General features: G+C 36.0%; 1 protein-coding gene across 3 annotated transcripts in view; it reads left to right on the forward strand.

Annotated features, from left to right (window-relative positions):
• Window positions 1-11,183, forward strand: part of MFSD8 (major facilitator superfamily domain containing 8) — a 37,853-nt gene extending 26,670 nt beyond the window's left edge. The window contains exons 9-12 of one of the 3 annotated variants that reach the window (XM_010860250.1): window positions 3,638-3,772; window positions 7,017-7,120; window positions 7,209-7,456; window positions 9,578-11,179. In XM_010860250.1, the coding sequence (XP_010858552.1) occupies window positions 3,638-3,772; window positions 7,017-7,120; window positions 7,209-7,456; window positions 9,578-9,784 (694 nt within the window). In that variant the 3' untranslated portion in view covers window positions 9,785-11,179. Of the gene's footprint in view, window positions 1-3,637; window positions 3,773-7,016; window positions 7,121-7,208; window positions 7,457-9,577 lie in introns of all 3 variants that reach the window. The other 2 variants (XM_010860251.1, XM_010860252.1) reach the window with 2 other exon arrangements.
• The last annotated feature ends 3,204 nt before the right edge of the window (window positions 11,184-14,387 follow it).

A 14,387-nucleotide genomic window follows, 5' to 3' on the forward strand; every position in this document is an offset into this window, starting at 1 on the left:
ATTTTAACTCTATTTCAGCCCTAATCCTGAAAAAAACTAGTATATCTGCCTTGTGTAGGCTTTATTGACCTATAAAAGTTATCATATGGCTTTATTTTTAAAATACTTTTCCATTATATTATTAAAATAATATATTCTTGTTAAAAATATTCCAAACACTGCAACTGTATTTCCATATCCACTACTTTCCCTGGAGGTAGCCACTGCTAATACATCAGTGTGTGTTTTATTTTCCTAACAATTTTTTCTATACAACTGTAAGTTTTGAGGTTTGTGTGTATGTGTGTGTCCATTAAGCCAACATAGAATATGTGATAGTATCATTTGACGGCTTGGTGTATTCACTTACCAATATATTGTAACATTTTTATGCTGGTATATTTTATGCCAGATCTACTTAATTTTTAAAAAATTATTGAGATATATGAAAGTTTTACCTCATCTCCTTTTGTGGGCATTTATTTTATTATGGTGAATATTGTTGTTCAGTCACTCAGTCATCTCTCTGTGGCTCCGTGGACTATAGCACGCCAGGCTTCCCTGTCCTTCACTATCTCTCGGAGTTTGCTCAGACTCATGTCCATTGAGTCAGTGATGCCATCCAACCATTTCATACTGTTTCTCTCTTCTCCTGCCCTCAATCTTTCCCAGCATCAGGGTCTTTTCCAGTGAGTCGGCTTTTTGCATCAGGTGGCCAAAGTATTAGAGCTTCAGCTTCAACATCAGTCCTTCCAATGCATATTCCGGGTTGATTTCCTTTAGGATTGACTGGTTTGATCTACTTGCTGTCCAAGGGACTCTCAAGAGTCTTCTCCAGTACCACAGTTTGAAAGTATCAGTAAAACTTTTTTTTTCAATTTTAAGAATTTAATTTATTCTCTTGTATATTTATTTCCCATTAATCCATGTTGAGCCATGTTAATGGTGGTGGTGGTTGTTTGGTCGCTTGGTTATGTTCAACTCTCTTGCATCCCTATGTACTGTAGCCCTCCAGGCTCCTCTGTCCATGGGATTTCCCAGGTATGAATATTGAAATGGGTTGCCATTTCCTTCTCTGGGGGATTTTCCCAACCCAGGGATTGAACTTGCATCTCCTGCACTGGCAGGCAGATTCTTTACCACTGAGCTACCAGGGAAGCCACGTGTTACTGGACATGTATTAAACTTTTAGTCTGCTATGATTCTTAGAACTTTTCTGCCATATTTTCTTTTTTTTTTTTTAATTGAGATCAAATTTGTATATAATAATGTACTTGTTGATTAAGGTATACCACTTTACTTTTTGTTTTGGCTGCAATGGGTCTTTGTCCCTGTGCGGGCTGTCTCTAGTCACAGTGAGCAAGAGCCACTCCCTGGTTGTGGTTCGTAGGCTTCTCATTGTGGTGACTTGTCTTGTTGTGGAGCACAGGCTCTAAGGTGCCGGCCCTTCAGTAGCTATGGTGCCCAGGCTTAGTTGCCACACAGCATGTGGAATCTTTCTGAACCAGGGCAGTCAAACCCAAACCCTGCATTGGCAGGTGAATTCTTTACCACCAGGCGTGTCCCTGTTTTAATTATCTTTAATTGTACAATTCAGTGACATTAAATACATTCACAGTGTTGTGCAACCATCACCACCACCCGTCCCTGGAACCTTTTTATCATCCCAGACAGAAGCATGACTACACCCATTAATCAGTAAGTCCCCATTCCTTCTCACCCAGCCCCTGGTTGCCTCTATTCTACTTTGTTTCTCTATGAATTTGCCTATTCCAGATACTTCATATAAGTGAAATCATGCAATCTTTATCGTTTTGTGTCTTGCATGTTTCACTTGGCATGATGTTTTCAAGGTCCTTCCATGTTGTAGCATGTGCCAGAATTTTATGCTTTTAATAACTGAATTATTCCATTGTATGTATATACCAGTTTTGTTTATCCATTCATCTGTCAGTGGAAATTTGGGTCATTTCCACCTTTTGCCTATTGTAGATAATGCTACTATGAACATTAGTATATAAGTATCTGAGTCCCTGCTTTCAGTTCTTTTGGGTATATACCCAGAAGTGGAAAGGCTAGATAATATGATAATTTTGTGTTTAGCTTATTGAAAAACCACTGAACTGTTTTCTAAAGCAGCTCATCTGATTTTAAAATAAAAAATGATGTTAAAAAAATGGTGATGTTCTGGCACTTGACTGGTGGTCCAGTGATTAAGATGCAATGCTTCCAATGCAGAGGATGCTGGTTCAAACCCTGGTCAGGGAACTAAAATCCCACATACCATGTGGCCAAAAAAAGTGATTTTTTTCTGAGATTTTTTTTCCACTTATTTATTCATATCATGCCTTATGGAAATTTCTCTTTTTCCAACTTTTCTCTCTTTGATGTTATTTGCCTGGTTAAATGTTGCTGTAAAAATCACTAAGGCAAATGGAAATGCTCTAAATCTGCCCAAAACAGGTAACGCCTGGAGTTCTAGAGCAGAGTAAATAAAGGTTCACCAAGAGGCCACGACACCAACAGATGCCCCTTCCTAACGGAGTGGATGGGCTGAGGAACCTGCTGATGGTCATTACTTCCCTCTGGAGCAGTGGCCACTCACCTTGGCTGCATATTGGAATCACCTGGGATGCTTAAATAAACACCAGTGCCTGGGTCCTACCCACCCCACCCAGACTCTTACTTGGGTATAGTCTAATAGTGGAGATATTCTTTCCAAAGTCCCTGGCATTCTGATAAGAAGCCAAGTTGAGAGCCACTGCATTAGGAGACTGGATTGTTTGATTTAAGTCCTACATCACCTATCAGTCTAAGGGATAAGCTATGGGGCCTCAACTTTCCTTTGACTCTGTTTAGCCATAGCCCTTTATGTACATCCATATCTTTGTTAGAAAAAATATGTCCCATTTGTGGTAATTTTGGTAGGCTGAAATATGGATGGCTGCTATTATCAAGACACGTCTACCTTGTCAGATGTCTGCAGCAGCTTTCACTCTTGTTCTCAAATAAACTTTCTTTTTTTGAAAAAAAAAAGTGACTTTTTTTTTTTTTTAAAGAATGACTATTTTAAATATTTTTAAATTCTTTTTGTAGTAATTAACAGAAGGAGATAGAAAGTCAGAAAAGAAGATTGTCAAGGAAGGAGACAGATAGTCATATAAAGAAAGAGTAGCCTTAGATATAGGGAGAAAAATATGTGCATTCAAAGTTATAAAAGAAATTGAGGAAGAGAAAAAGCAATCCCATAAGTTTCTCATAACTTAATCATAGTAATATTATTTCATTGAAAAGAGACCAATTTAAACCAAAATGCAACCATGACTTCTTATAATAGAATGGTAGGAATTATGGTTTGTTTTCTTTTCCTGTTTTTCAAACTTTTTGCAGTGTGGTATGTTACTTATATAATTATAATAACTATTAAAAAATAAAAATGCAAACAGCCAAACCTAGTAGCCTGTGTTACTGTGATATTATGTTACAATAAAATGTCCTTAAAATGTGTTTCTATTTTTGTTTATGTAGATCTGATGTCATTGATAAAAGGGATACAAATTCTTAAATGTGTTGGTATCTAATGAAGCTTACTATTTCAACTTTAACAATGACTAAGGTTTAAATAAAATGAGAATTATTTATTTTTTGTTTCTATTAGCATTGTGACTCCATTAACAATGGATATGTATGCCTGGACCAGAGAACAAGCTGTATTATATGATGGAATAATACTTGCTGCTCTTGGAGTTGAGGCAGTTATTATTTTCATGGGGATAAAATTACTTTCCAAAAAGTAAGTTATGTGTCTTTGTTTTTATTTCACACCTGTTTTTTTTTTAAATAAGGCATGAAACAGAGCTAATGATGTAAGTGAATGTATTAGTAAAATAATGTGAATCTTTTTTCTTATTATTGTATGAGTTTTAGTCCTTGAACGTTTGCAAACATTTAAAATTTATTAAAGGAGCATATTTCTATACCATGTAGAAGATTTTTTGGTAAAGCAAGAATATCTTACAAAGTGAATAATTGTCTTCTAATGTATCTTTTGTATATTTTATTTAAAGTATCTCTGTAAGTGTATTTCATAAAATATTGTTCTTCTATGTGGTAATATATGTTATACAACAAGAAAGATTAATAGTTAAGTCTGGAAAATTCTGGTTAAAATAATCAAACTCCTTTACTCTAAAACTCCTAAATCTTCAGTATATATACTATATCATCATGACAAATAGAGAATGTAGCATTTCTCAAAGTTAATTGCAACTTTGATCATAGAACACTTTTTTAGTTTTTTTATTTTTAAAATTTATTTTTAATTGAAGGATAAGTGTGTCACAGTGTTGTGTTGGTTTCTGCCATATATCAACAGAAAATAATAGGCACAGGTTTACGTATGTCTCCTCCCTCTTGAACCTCCCTCTCACCTCCCACCCCATCCCACCTCTCTAGGTTGTCACAGAGCACCAGGTTGAACTCCCTGTGTTATAAAGCAACTGCCCATTAGCTATCTGTTTTACATATAGTAATGTATATGTTTCCCTGCCACTCTCTCAATTCGCCATTCCACCCTCTCCTTCCCCCACTATGTCCATAAGTCTGTTCTCTGTGGATCATAGAACACTTTTTTAAAGAAGCATTTTGCAAAAGTAAACTGTAAGGAAATTCTTGTATAAAATTTAGTTCATTCATATAGTCTGTGGTGGCATGTTAGTTGATGAATTCAGCTTTAACAATTTAATTATTCCTGAATACTTTAACAATGTAACTTTAATAAAGTTCTAAGATCATTTGACAAATACTGAGTCAGTGCATAGGGTTGGGTGCTATGGGGAATACTACGAAGATTCGTGTCTTTATAGAGCCAAGAAAGAGGCCAAATTATACAGTGGAAGTGAGAAATAGATTTAAGGGACTAGATCTGATAGAATGGTGGCTGCAGCCATGAAATTAAAAGATGCTGACTCCTTGGAAGAAAAGTTATGACAGCATATTAAAAAGCAGAGATATTACTTTGCCAACAAAAGTCCGTCTAGTCAAGGCTATGGTTTTTCCAGTAGTCATGTGTGGATGTGAGAGTTGGCCTATAAAGAAAGCTGAGAGCCAAAGAATTGATACTTTTAAACTGTGGTGTTGGAGAAGACTCTTGAGAGTCCCTTGGACTGCAAGGAGATCCAACCAGTCCATCCTAAAGGAGCTCAGTCCTGAGTGTTCATTGGAAGGACTGATGCTGAAGCTGAAACTCCAGTACTTTGGCCGCCTGATGTGAAGAGCTGACTCATTTGAAAAGACCCTGATGCTGGGAAAGATTGAGGGCAGGAGAAGAAGGGGATGACAGAGGATGAGATGGTTGGATGGCATCACTGACTCAGTGCACATAAGTCTGAGTAAACTCCGGGAGTTGGTGATGGACAGGGAGGCCTGGCGTGCTGCAGTCCATCGGTTCGCAAAGAGTTGGACACGACTGAGTGACTGAACTGAAAAAGGCCAATATACAGATATGGACATAGACATCGATTCATATTCAGTTAAAGTAATAGTAGATGTATTACATCTTGCTACAAAGATAGAGTGTCCTGCTGATATTCTTACAGGTTATCCAATTTCATACCTTCCAAGAGCTTGTATTCTATGGAAAGCCAGTAAACACAAGTATGGAATCAGGTCATAATAAGTAGTATAAAGAATAGAGCACAGGAAGAGAATGAAAAGTGGCATGGGTAGTGTTTTGATTGGCTTCTCAAGGAAAGCAGCTCAGTTTGAAGTTATATCTGGGTTGAGACTTCAGTGAAATCAGAATAGCCATTTCAGGGGCCTGGAACTCTTGCCTCAGAAGACTGACCTTCATATGATTAAGGAACAAGCAGGAAGGCCATTTTTGCTAGAGCAGAATGAGAGAAATGGCAAATGAGAGGAGATCAGGTTGGAAAGATATGAAACCTTGTAGGCATTCTGAAGGTGATGGGAAGTGTTGGGTTTCTTTTGTTTTAGGAACCTTTGATCTTGTTTGTGTATTTCACATTTTATTATGGAAAATTTCTAACATATGCAAAGGTGTAGAGAGAATCATGTCCTGAATGTCTAACATCTATTATCCAGCTTCAACAGTTATAACCTTGGATAATCTTGATTCATCTATACCACTCCCTATCCTCTACACCTGGATGATTTTGAAGCTAATGTTAGACATCATTTCATGTCTTCCATAAATATTTCAGTATGTATCTCTAAAAGTTGAAGATGACAACATTATCACATCTAAAAAAATTAACAGTGATTTCTAAATATCAAATATCCAGTGTGTATTCAGATTTTCTACACTCTTAATTTTTTTTAAAATTTGTTTTGTCTTACATTATTTTATAGCTTACTCACTTGACTCAGGCCCTTGTGTTTCTTAAATCTCTTAGTATAGCTTTTAGAAGAGAGATAGAGATTCTTTCCTTTTATTAACTGATTTTTAAAATAACTAGTGGATTCTGTAACATCCTCTTAAGTTACCAAGAATATTTTATTTTAATATAGTATGTATTTATAGATTATAACATTTTTATGTGTTTCAAGTCATTGTCACTACTATTCTCTTTGGTATTCACGTCGTGTTTTTGGCTAGCTTCCTCAAACTGACTCTGAGCACTTATTTTTGGCTGCACTGCACAGCATATGGGATTGTAGTTCCCCAGCCAGGGTTCAAACCTGTGCCCCTGTGGTAGAAAGGCAGAGCTCTACCCACTGGACAGCCAGGGAATTCTTTTATGACCAGTAGTCACTGATAATTTCTATTGTTTCTGGTATGGTAAGATGTCAAGGCTCATCTTAATGCTTCTTGTCCCAGACTTGAAATCAGCCAGTGTTCAGAGGAGTCCTAGTTCCTCTTAGTGGGAAATTATAGTTTGTATTTGTTTTAATTAATATATCACTTTAAGTATCAAGATATTATTTGTTTATAGTTTTAAAAATTATAAAGGTAATAGAACTATATGTTATAATATACTGTTTCATGTTTAAATTACAGAGTTTCTGTTCTTTAACAGGATTGGTGAGCGTGCTCTTCTACTGGGAGGACTCATCATTATATGGGTTGGCTTCTTTGTCTTGTTACCTTGGGGAAATCAGTTTCCCAAAATACAGTGGGAAGGTATAGCCATTCATAATTCTATAATGTTAGCCCCTGTTATTCATCTAAAATTAACAAGTAACACACTGTACTAATTTTGTTTTCATAGATTTACATAATAACTCAATCCCTAATACCACATTTGGAGAAATAATTATTACTCTTTGGAAGTCTCCAAGAGAAGATCACAGTGAAGAACCAACTGGTTGCCCAGTTGAACAAGCGTGGTGCCTGTATACCCCCATGATCCATCTGGCCCAGTTCCTCATATCAGCTGTGCTAATTGGAATAGGCTATCCATCCTGCAATGTTATGTCCTATACATTATATTCGAAAATTCTGGGACCAAACCCTCAGGTGAGTCCGTTATTCTGACGTTGGAGTTATGTGGGGTATATGTATACTTGCAAGCACTCACATTTTTTTTTTCCATCCATTCTCCATTTTTACATAAGCTGATTTAGGGGATTTTTATCATACTCAGCATTTTAAATTTAAAACCCCACCACTTTCATAAAGTACTTACAAGATTGTAAGCTGAAATTTAACAGAAAGTACTTTAAGTTAGAACTAAGGATGTTTTGAACTCAGATTATGAGCTGTAAGTTATTTTCATAGAAAAAATTATCTGAAGCATACTTTTCAGAAACTCATTGTTAAACTAGGCAACAGTTAGCCAACCAAAATTGATAGCCAAATTTGGATCTAGACTTAATTTCATGTGGTCCTAGGGACAGTTATTAAGAGATGAAAACACAGTAGTTGGAAAAGTATGCAGCAGTTTTGTTATTTTAAATTTGTTCTTATAAGAATTTCCATATTCATTATTTAAAACTTAGAAAAAGTATAGAAGCAAAATGGAGAAAAGTATCAGACAAGTACTACAGTTTGGTGAAATATACTTCCACTTAGAGTCTTTATCCGTGTGTGTGTGCATGGGTGTGTGGGCCTAACACAAAAATAGGACTATATCTTTGATACTATTTTTTAAACTTTTTTTAAATTATGCTGCAAATATTCTCCCATAACATTTTATATTAAGGAATTATTTTTTAATGGAGACATATTCCATCTTATGTATGTATCATCATTTACTCGGTCATTTTCCTGTTATTGTACATTTAGATTATTTCAGATTTTACTTCTGACTTTCCTTCATGCATGCTTAAGTCACTTCAGTAAGTCTGACTGCGATTGTGTAGACTGTAGCCCGTCAGTCTCCTCTGTCCATAGGATTCTCCAGGCAAGAATACTGGAGTGGGTTGCCAAGTCCTCCTCCAGGGGATCTTTCTGGTCCAGGGACCAAACCTGCATCTCTTATGTCTCCTGGATTGGCAGGCAGGTTTTTTACCACAAGCACCACCTGGGAAGCAGTTATTTAAATGGCAACAAAATGAAAAACAGTATCTTCCTTTTTATAAAAATTAAACTGATGGTTTTACATTTTCAAGGTAGAAATTAGTGTTTTTCTTTAAATAAAGCAAAGATTAAAAGAAGTTCATTATCACTGTTTTTAAACTAAAATCATAAACATTTTAGTAATTTCTGGATTTTTTAATCTATAAAGTTATATTTTCACATTTTCAAAATCAGGAATAAATGCATATTAGTTACAAAAACAATACATGATAGTTGCAAGAAAAGTCAAATAATTTGAAATGCATATGGCAGAAAAGGAAGGATCCCCTTAGCCCATCATACTATAGTTAACCACTTCATAGTGTACTTCATTTGTACCCTTCATGACTTTTGTTATGCCTTTTCAAGTATATCCACCCTCATGCCTTTTAAAAAAATATGAATTATATCTCAAGTATATAAAGTTTTTTCTACATTTTGGATTTTTTTCCCTTTAATATACCATGACTTTCTATGTCAATGCGAATAGATGTTATTCTCATTAAAAGATCTTATTCTGTATATGGATGGCCTTTTAAGCAACTGTGTAGCATTCCATTTATTAAATGTGCCATAAATTATTTACTTAATCCACATTTGACAGGTTATTTACAATTGGGGGGATATTAAAAGTAATGCTGCATTTTGGACATTGTAGCTGGAGCAGTGACATTGTGGTGACATGGAAATTAATACAGTGGAGTCAGCCAAATAGGGCTTCGAATCTCTTGGATAAGTTACTTGAATTTTCTGAGCTTTAGCTTCCTTGCTTGCTAATTTGGGATAATACCAATCATAGAAATTTGTGAACATTGGAAATAATATATGTAAAGCACCTAATGTAGTGTCTGGAAAATAGCAAGTACAAAACAAATGTTAGCCTTAAAAGGTAAGTTTATAAATCATTTCAGTAGACAGTGTTTGTTCTTTATACACTTTTATTTTTCCTAAATAGTATATCAAATAAGTTTATCATTCATTATTTGTGGTATTTATAGAGAGGCACTTTGTAATTAATTTAAAAACAACAGATAGAGAAAATGACTACACCTGATTACGAGTGTGCTTCTCCCTCCACAGGGTGTGTACATGGGCTGGTTAACAGCGTCTGGAAGTGCAGCACGGATTCTTGGACCTGTGTTCATCAGCCAAGTGTACACTGCCTGGGGTCCACGGTGGGCTTTCAGCCTAGTGTGTGGGATGGTGGTGCTCACCGTCACACTCCTGGGTGTGGTTTACAGAAGACTCATTGCTTTTTCTGTAAGGCATGGAAGGATTCAAGAGTAACCTAGCTAAGACTGTGTGGAAAGTACACTTGTGTGGAACTTTCTCTTTTTTAAGACTCTTCTTGACAACTGCTACGAGTCAGTTTCCTAAAGTCAGGTTGTAGGTAATAGCGTATGTTGCAAAACAAGAACGTATATTGAATAAAATAGGGAATTCTATGTGTAATTGTGACTAGCAAGGTAATATGAAAATTCTAGATTATAGTTTTCCTTATCTCAAAAAAAGAAACAGTTTCCATAAGACCTTTTTTGGGGGATGGCATGAAGTCATGAATGAATAGATGGTGCTCTATAAATGTGAAGTTATATCCTTAAGTCAAACTGCAGAAGTGTCATTAAAATAATGAGAAGAGATATGCAGTGAAATCATAGGGAGAGTTCTGTATGAATTACCTGTGATAGAATGAAATCACAGAAATTATTTACCTAAATAGGGGGATTTTTATTGAAAGACAGCTCCTTTTTATTTACTAAAAAATATATTTTCTGTTATTATCAAGTTTTCCTTATAAAATAAAATCATGACTTAAAATTTCCACTTACCATGCCTGTCATCCTGCCTTAGCTTCTATAAGTCATGATTTTTAATACTATACTTTGCATCTTACTTTAGTTTTGGTTCTTACTAAGTAACCCCTAAGTTAATAAATGTGTATGAATAATGCTCATATTTGAGCAATAAAGAAAGATCATCAATAGATCAAAATGGATTTCACTACCTGTAGTAGGGATGACTACTTTTTTCTTTCAAGGCCTAATAATTAATTCAACTTTAGAAACATAACCAGATAATGTGTTATTATATACATATACTGAACACCAAAATGTTAAAATTATTGGCATTTTCCAACTCCCTTAAGTTCTAGAGAAAAACTATTATTTTATTTACTTTTTCTCTTGTCTCAGTAGTGGTAGGGAAGACCCAGCAGTTTTCAATCTTGTCTGCATAGCTACTCAGAACCACAGGATTTAAAATTTGGATAGGCTATGGTAGCCCCAATATAGTTATTTAATGAATATCTAGGTAAAATGCCTTTAACAGTTTACCGAGTTTACTAGAAGTTGGCTAAATTACACTATGTACACATTACTACCTCACACGAATCTGAATGCTGCTAAACGGGACTAGTACAGAGCTATATAGATGGATGATCTGTATTACCCCAAAATGCAAAAATGTTTCTACTTTCCCAAATGTTTCCTACTGTTATAAAAATTTTCAAAACCGAGAGTAAACATTATAATCTGCACTTTATATTGTTTGCTGTCCTTTCTTTGGTGGTAGTGGTGGGGTGGCTTGAATAACAAATTTATTTCTCACAGTTCTGGTCTAGAAGTCTAAGATCAAAGTGCTAGCAGGGTTGGTTTCTTCTGAGGCTTTTCTCCTTGGTAAGTAGTGCGTGCATACTCTGTCATGTCTGACTCTTTGCGACCCCCATCATTGTAGCTTGCCAGGCTCCTCTGTCCATGGAATTTCCCAGGCAATACTGGAGTGGGTTGCCATTTCCTCCTCCAGGGGGATCTTCCTGACTGAGGGATTGGAACCACATGTCCTGTGTCTCCTGCATTGGCAAGTGGATTCTTTACCACTGAGCTACCTGGGAAGCCATCTTGGTATGTAGAGGGTTATCTTTTTCCTGTGTCTTTTTGTTTTTTCTGGCTTTATTGAGATATAATGGACATATAACGTTTAAGTTTAAGGTATACAACATGTTGATTTGATCCTTGAATAATGCAAAATGATTACAATAGCATTAGCTATCACCTCCATCATATCACATAATTAGTTTCTTTTTTTATGGTGAGAACCTTAAAATCAACTCTTAGCAATTTTTAAGTATACAGTAGTGTTACTAACTATAATCACCAGGAAGTTTGTACTCTTAGACCAACATCTCCCCATTCCCTTCACTCCCTTGCCCCTGGCAGTTATCATTCCACTCTGCCTCTAACAGTCTGGCTCTTTTAGATTCCACATACAAATGGTGTCATACAGTATTTGTCCCTCTCTATCATTATTCACTTAGCATAATGCCCTCAGGTTCCATCCATGTTGTCACAAATGGCAGAATCTCCTTTCTTATGGCTGAGTAATATTCACACACACACACACACTTAACTGAAAACCTCCCTGGTGGCTCAGATGGTAAGGCATCTGCCTGTAATGTGGGAGACCTGGGTTCCATCCCCGTGTCGGGAAGATCCCCTGGAAAAGGAAATGGCAACCCACTCCAATATTCTTGCCTGGAAAATTCCATGAATGGATGAGACTAGTAGGCTACAGTCCATGGGATCACAGAGTTGGGCACAACTGAGCAACTTTACTGGCTCACTGGTTCCTTATCCATTCGTCTGCTGATGGACACCTAGGTTGTCTATCATCTCATTGCTGTTGTAAATAATGCTGTAGTAACATGAGAAGGCACATGTCTCCTGATATCCTGCCTTCATCTTCTTTGGATATATCCCGGGTGGAATTGTTAGATCACATGGTAGTTCTTAATTTTTTGAGGAATTTCCACACTCTTACAGAGGCTATACCAATTTACATTCCCATCAGCAGTACATGAATGTTCCCTTTCTGTACACACTTAGTTTTTATATTTATCTTTTTGATGATAGCCATTTTTAACAAGAGGATATATTTCACTGTGGATTTTAAAAATTATTTAGGCTGCCCTTGGTGTCCACTGCTGTGAACAGGCTTTCACTAGTTGTGAGCGGGAGTTCCCCTTCACTGTGGTGCGGTCTTCTCACTGCAGTGGTTTCCCTCGTGGAGCACAGGCTCTAGGTGCACAGGCTTCAGTAGTTGTGGCACGCCGGCTCTAGAGCATTATGTAGATCTCATTTTGAATCTTGTTTTAAGTCAAATGTAAAATGATATTGTTGAGGTAATTGGAGAAATTACCTCACTGGAGGGAGTGAGGTCAGTGGCTCAGTTTTGGAGCAAGTAGTGTCAGGGTTCCCAGAACCTAGTCCCCTAGCTTCATCAGGGTGGGTGTGGGGTCTGTGCTGAGCATGGGTGGCAGGGTCTCTTCTGGGACAGCTCATGCATTGTGATAACAGCCGTTGTTCCTAGCTGCAGAGCCTGAATCTCTGTCCCTCCTAGAGGGTCTGAGCTAATATCCTCTAATAAATACTTTCTCCTTAGGTTAGATTGTGTTTTAGTTTGTAACTAAAACCCCTGGCTGATATAGGAGGCCAGAGTAGATGTTTGAAGATGTGGAAGAAGCTATTGTCATAGTAAAGATGTGTGATGCTGGTGACTTCAGTTACGGAACTGACAGTGAAACTGGGAATTAAAAGCATGTTGAATGCAGTTTAGAGGTAGAGTTAGCAGGATTAATTTGTGACTAGATTAAAGGTAAAATAAGGTGTTAAGAATGAGTGCCAGGATTTGAAATGAAAAACTAGTGATGCAGATGCCATTTACTGGAATTACTGAGGAGAAACAGGGAAAGTGTGCAGTTGACCAAATGTTCTGATAGATAACAACAGCATGCCAGATAGATATGCCCATAAACAGATAAAAACAGAATGTATTATAAAATGAGCTGAAACTGTGAACGAAAGGCAAAAAAAAATGACAAAACTGTATTTTGAAAAACTGAGAAATAGGAATATTTCCCAATGAACTAGGAAAATAATAAGGTATGAAAATATTGCTGGCAGAGCTCAGGAAATAAGAAACTTAAAAAAATAATTTCAGACATGAACAAATTAGAAGGAACACAAGAGTAATAAGATGCCACAGATAATTTTATAATGGAAATTAAAGATGGAGGAAAATTAAAATACTAGAGATAATATGCATACGAAAAGGAAATTCAACCTGAAAGAAGGGAGTAAAGGAAAAGAAAAGCAAACAAGTAGAAAACACAGAATAAGCTGGAAAATAAAATTTTTTAAAAAGTTGGAAAATAAATACAACAGAACTGTAATGACAGTGAAATCAGAAATGATAATAAATGTAAACAAAGTAGACTACAGAGCATATTACATTGGATTGAAAAAATTTAGCTATATAGTATATATAAGAGAAATGCCTGAAACATAAAGACACGTTAAGACTGAAAGAGATAATTTAAAAAAATACTTAAATTCAGTCAAAGCAAAATACATTTGAGTCTTTAGCTTCAAAATTAAGCTAAGAACTCCTTTATTTCTATTTTTAAGAGGAAATTCTTCCATTTAATCATATTTTTCTCCCTAAGAGAATGGTTTTTATAATTTTCTTCCCCAAGGTTGGATTGCCAGTGTATTAAAATATGTTAAATCTAATATTGTCAGATTGCTTTTTCATTTATACTCTAATCAACAACACCTGAGAACGCCCTCCTCATGGTAGCACTAGGACTTTTTTTTTTAACCAATCTCTTTGATAAAAAGGAAATTATTTTTTAGTCTTATATTTCTCCAACTTCAGATGTGGTATGTTCTGACTCATTTATGGATTTTCTCCTTTGTGAATTATCTGTTCATATCTTTTGTCCTTTTTTTTTAAATTGGGTTGTCTTTCTTATTAACTGTGCAATTTATGCCACAAACTATTATCTTCTCATTGCTTTAGACCGCAACCTCCAAATCAGTGTTGAATAACTGTG

The sequence above is a fragment of the Bison bison genome, unplaced genomic scaffold, assembly GCF_000754665.1.
Source record: "Bison bison bison isolate TAMUID 2011002044 unplaced genomic scaffold, Bison_UMD1.0 scf7180017864465, whole genome shotgun sequence".
NCBI classification, from domain to species: domain Eukaryota; kingdom Metazoa; phylum Chordata; class Mammalia; order Artiodactyla; family Bovidae; genus Bison; species Bison bison.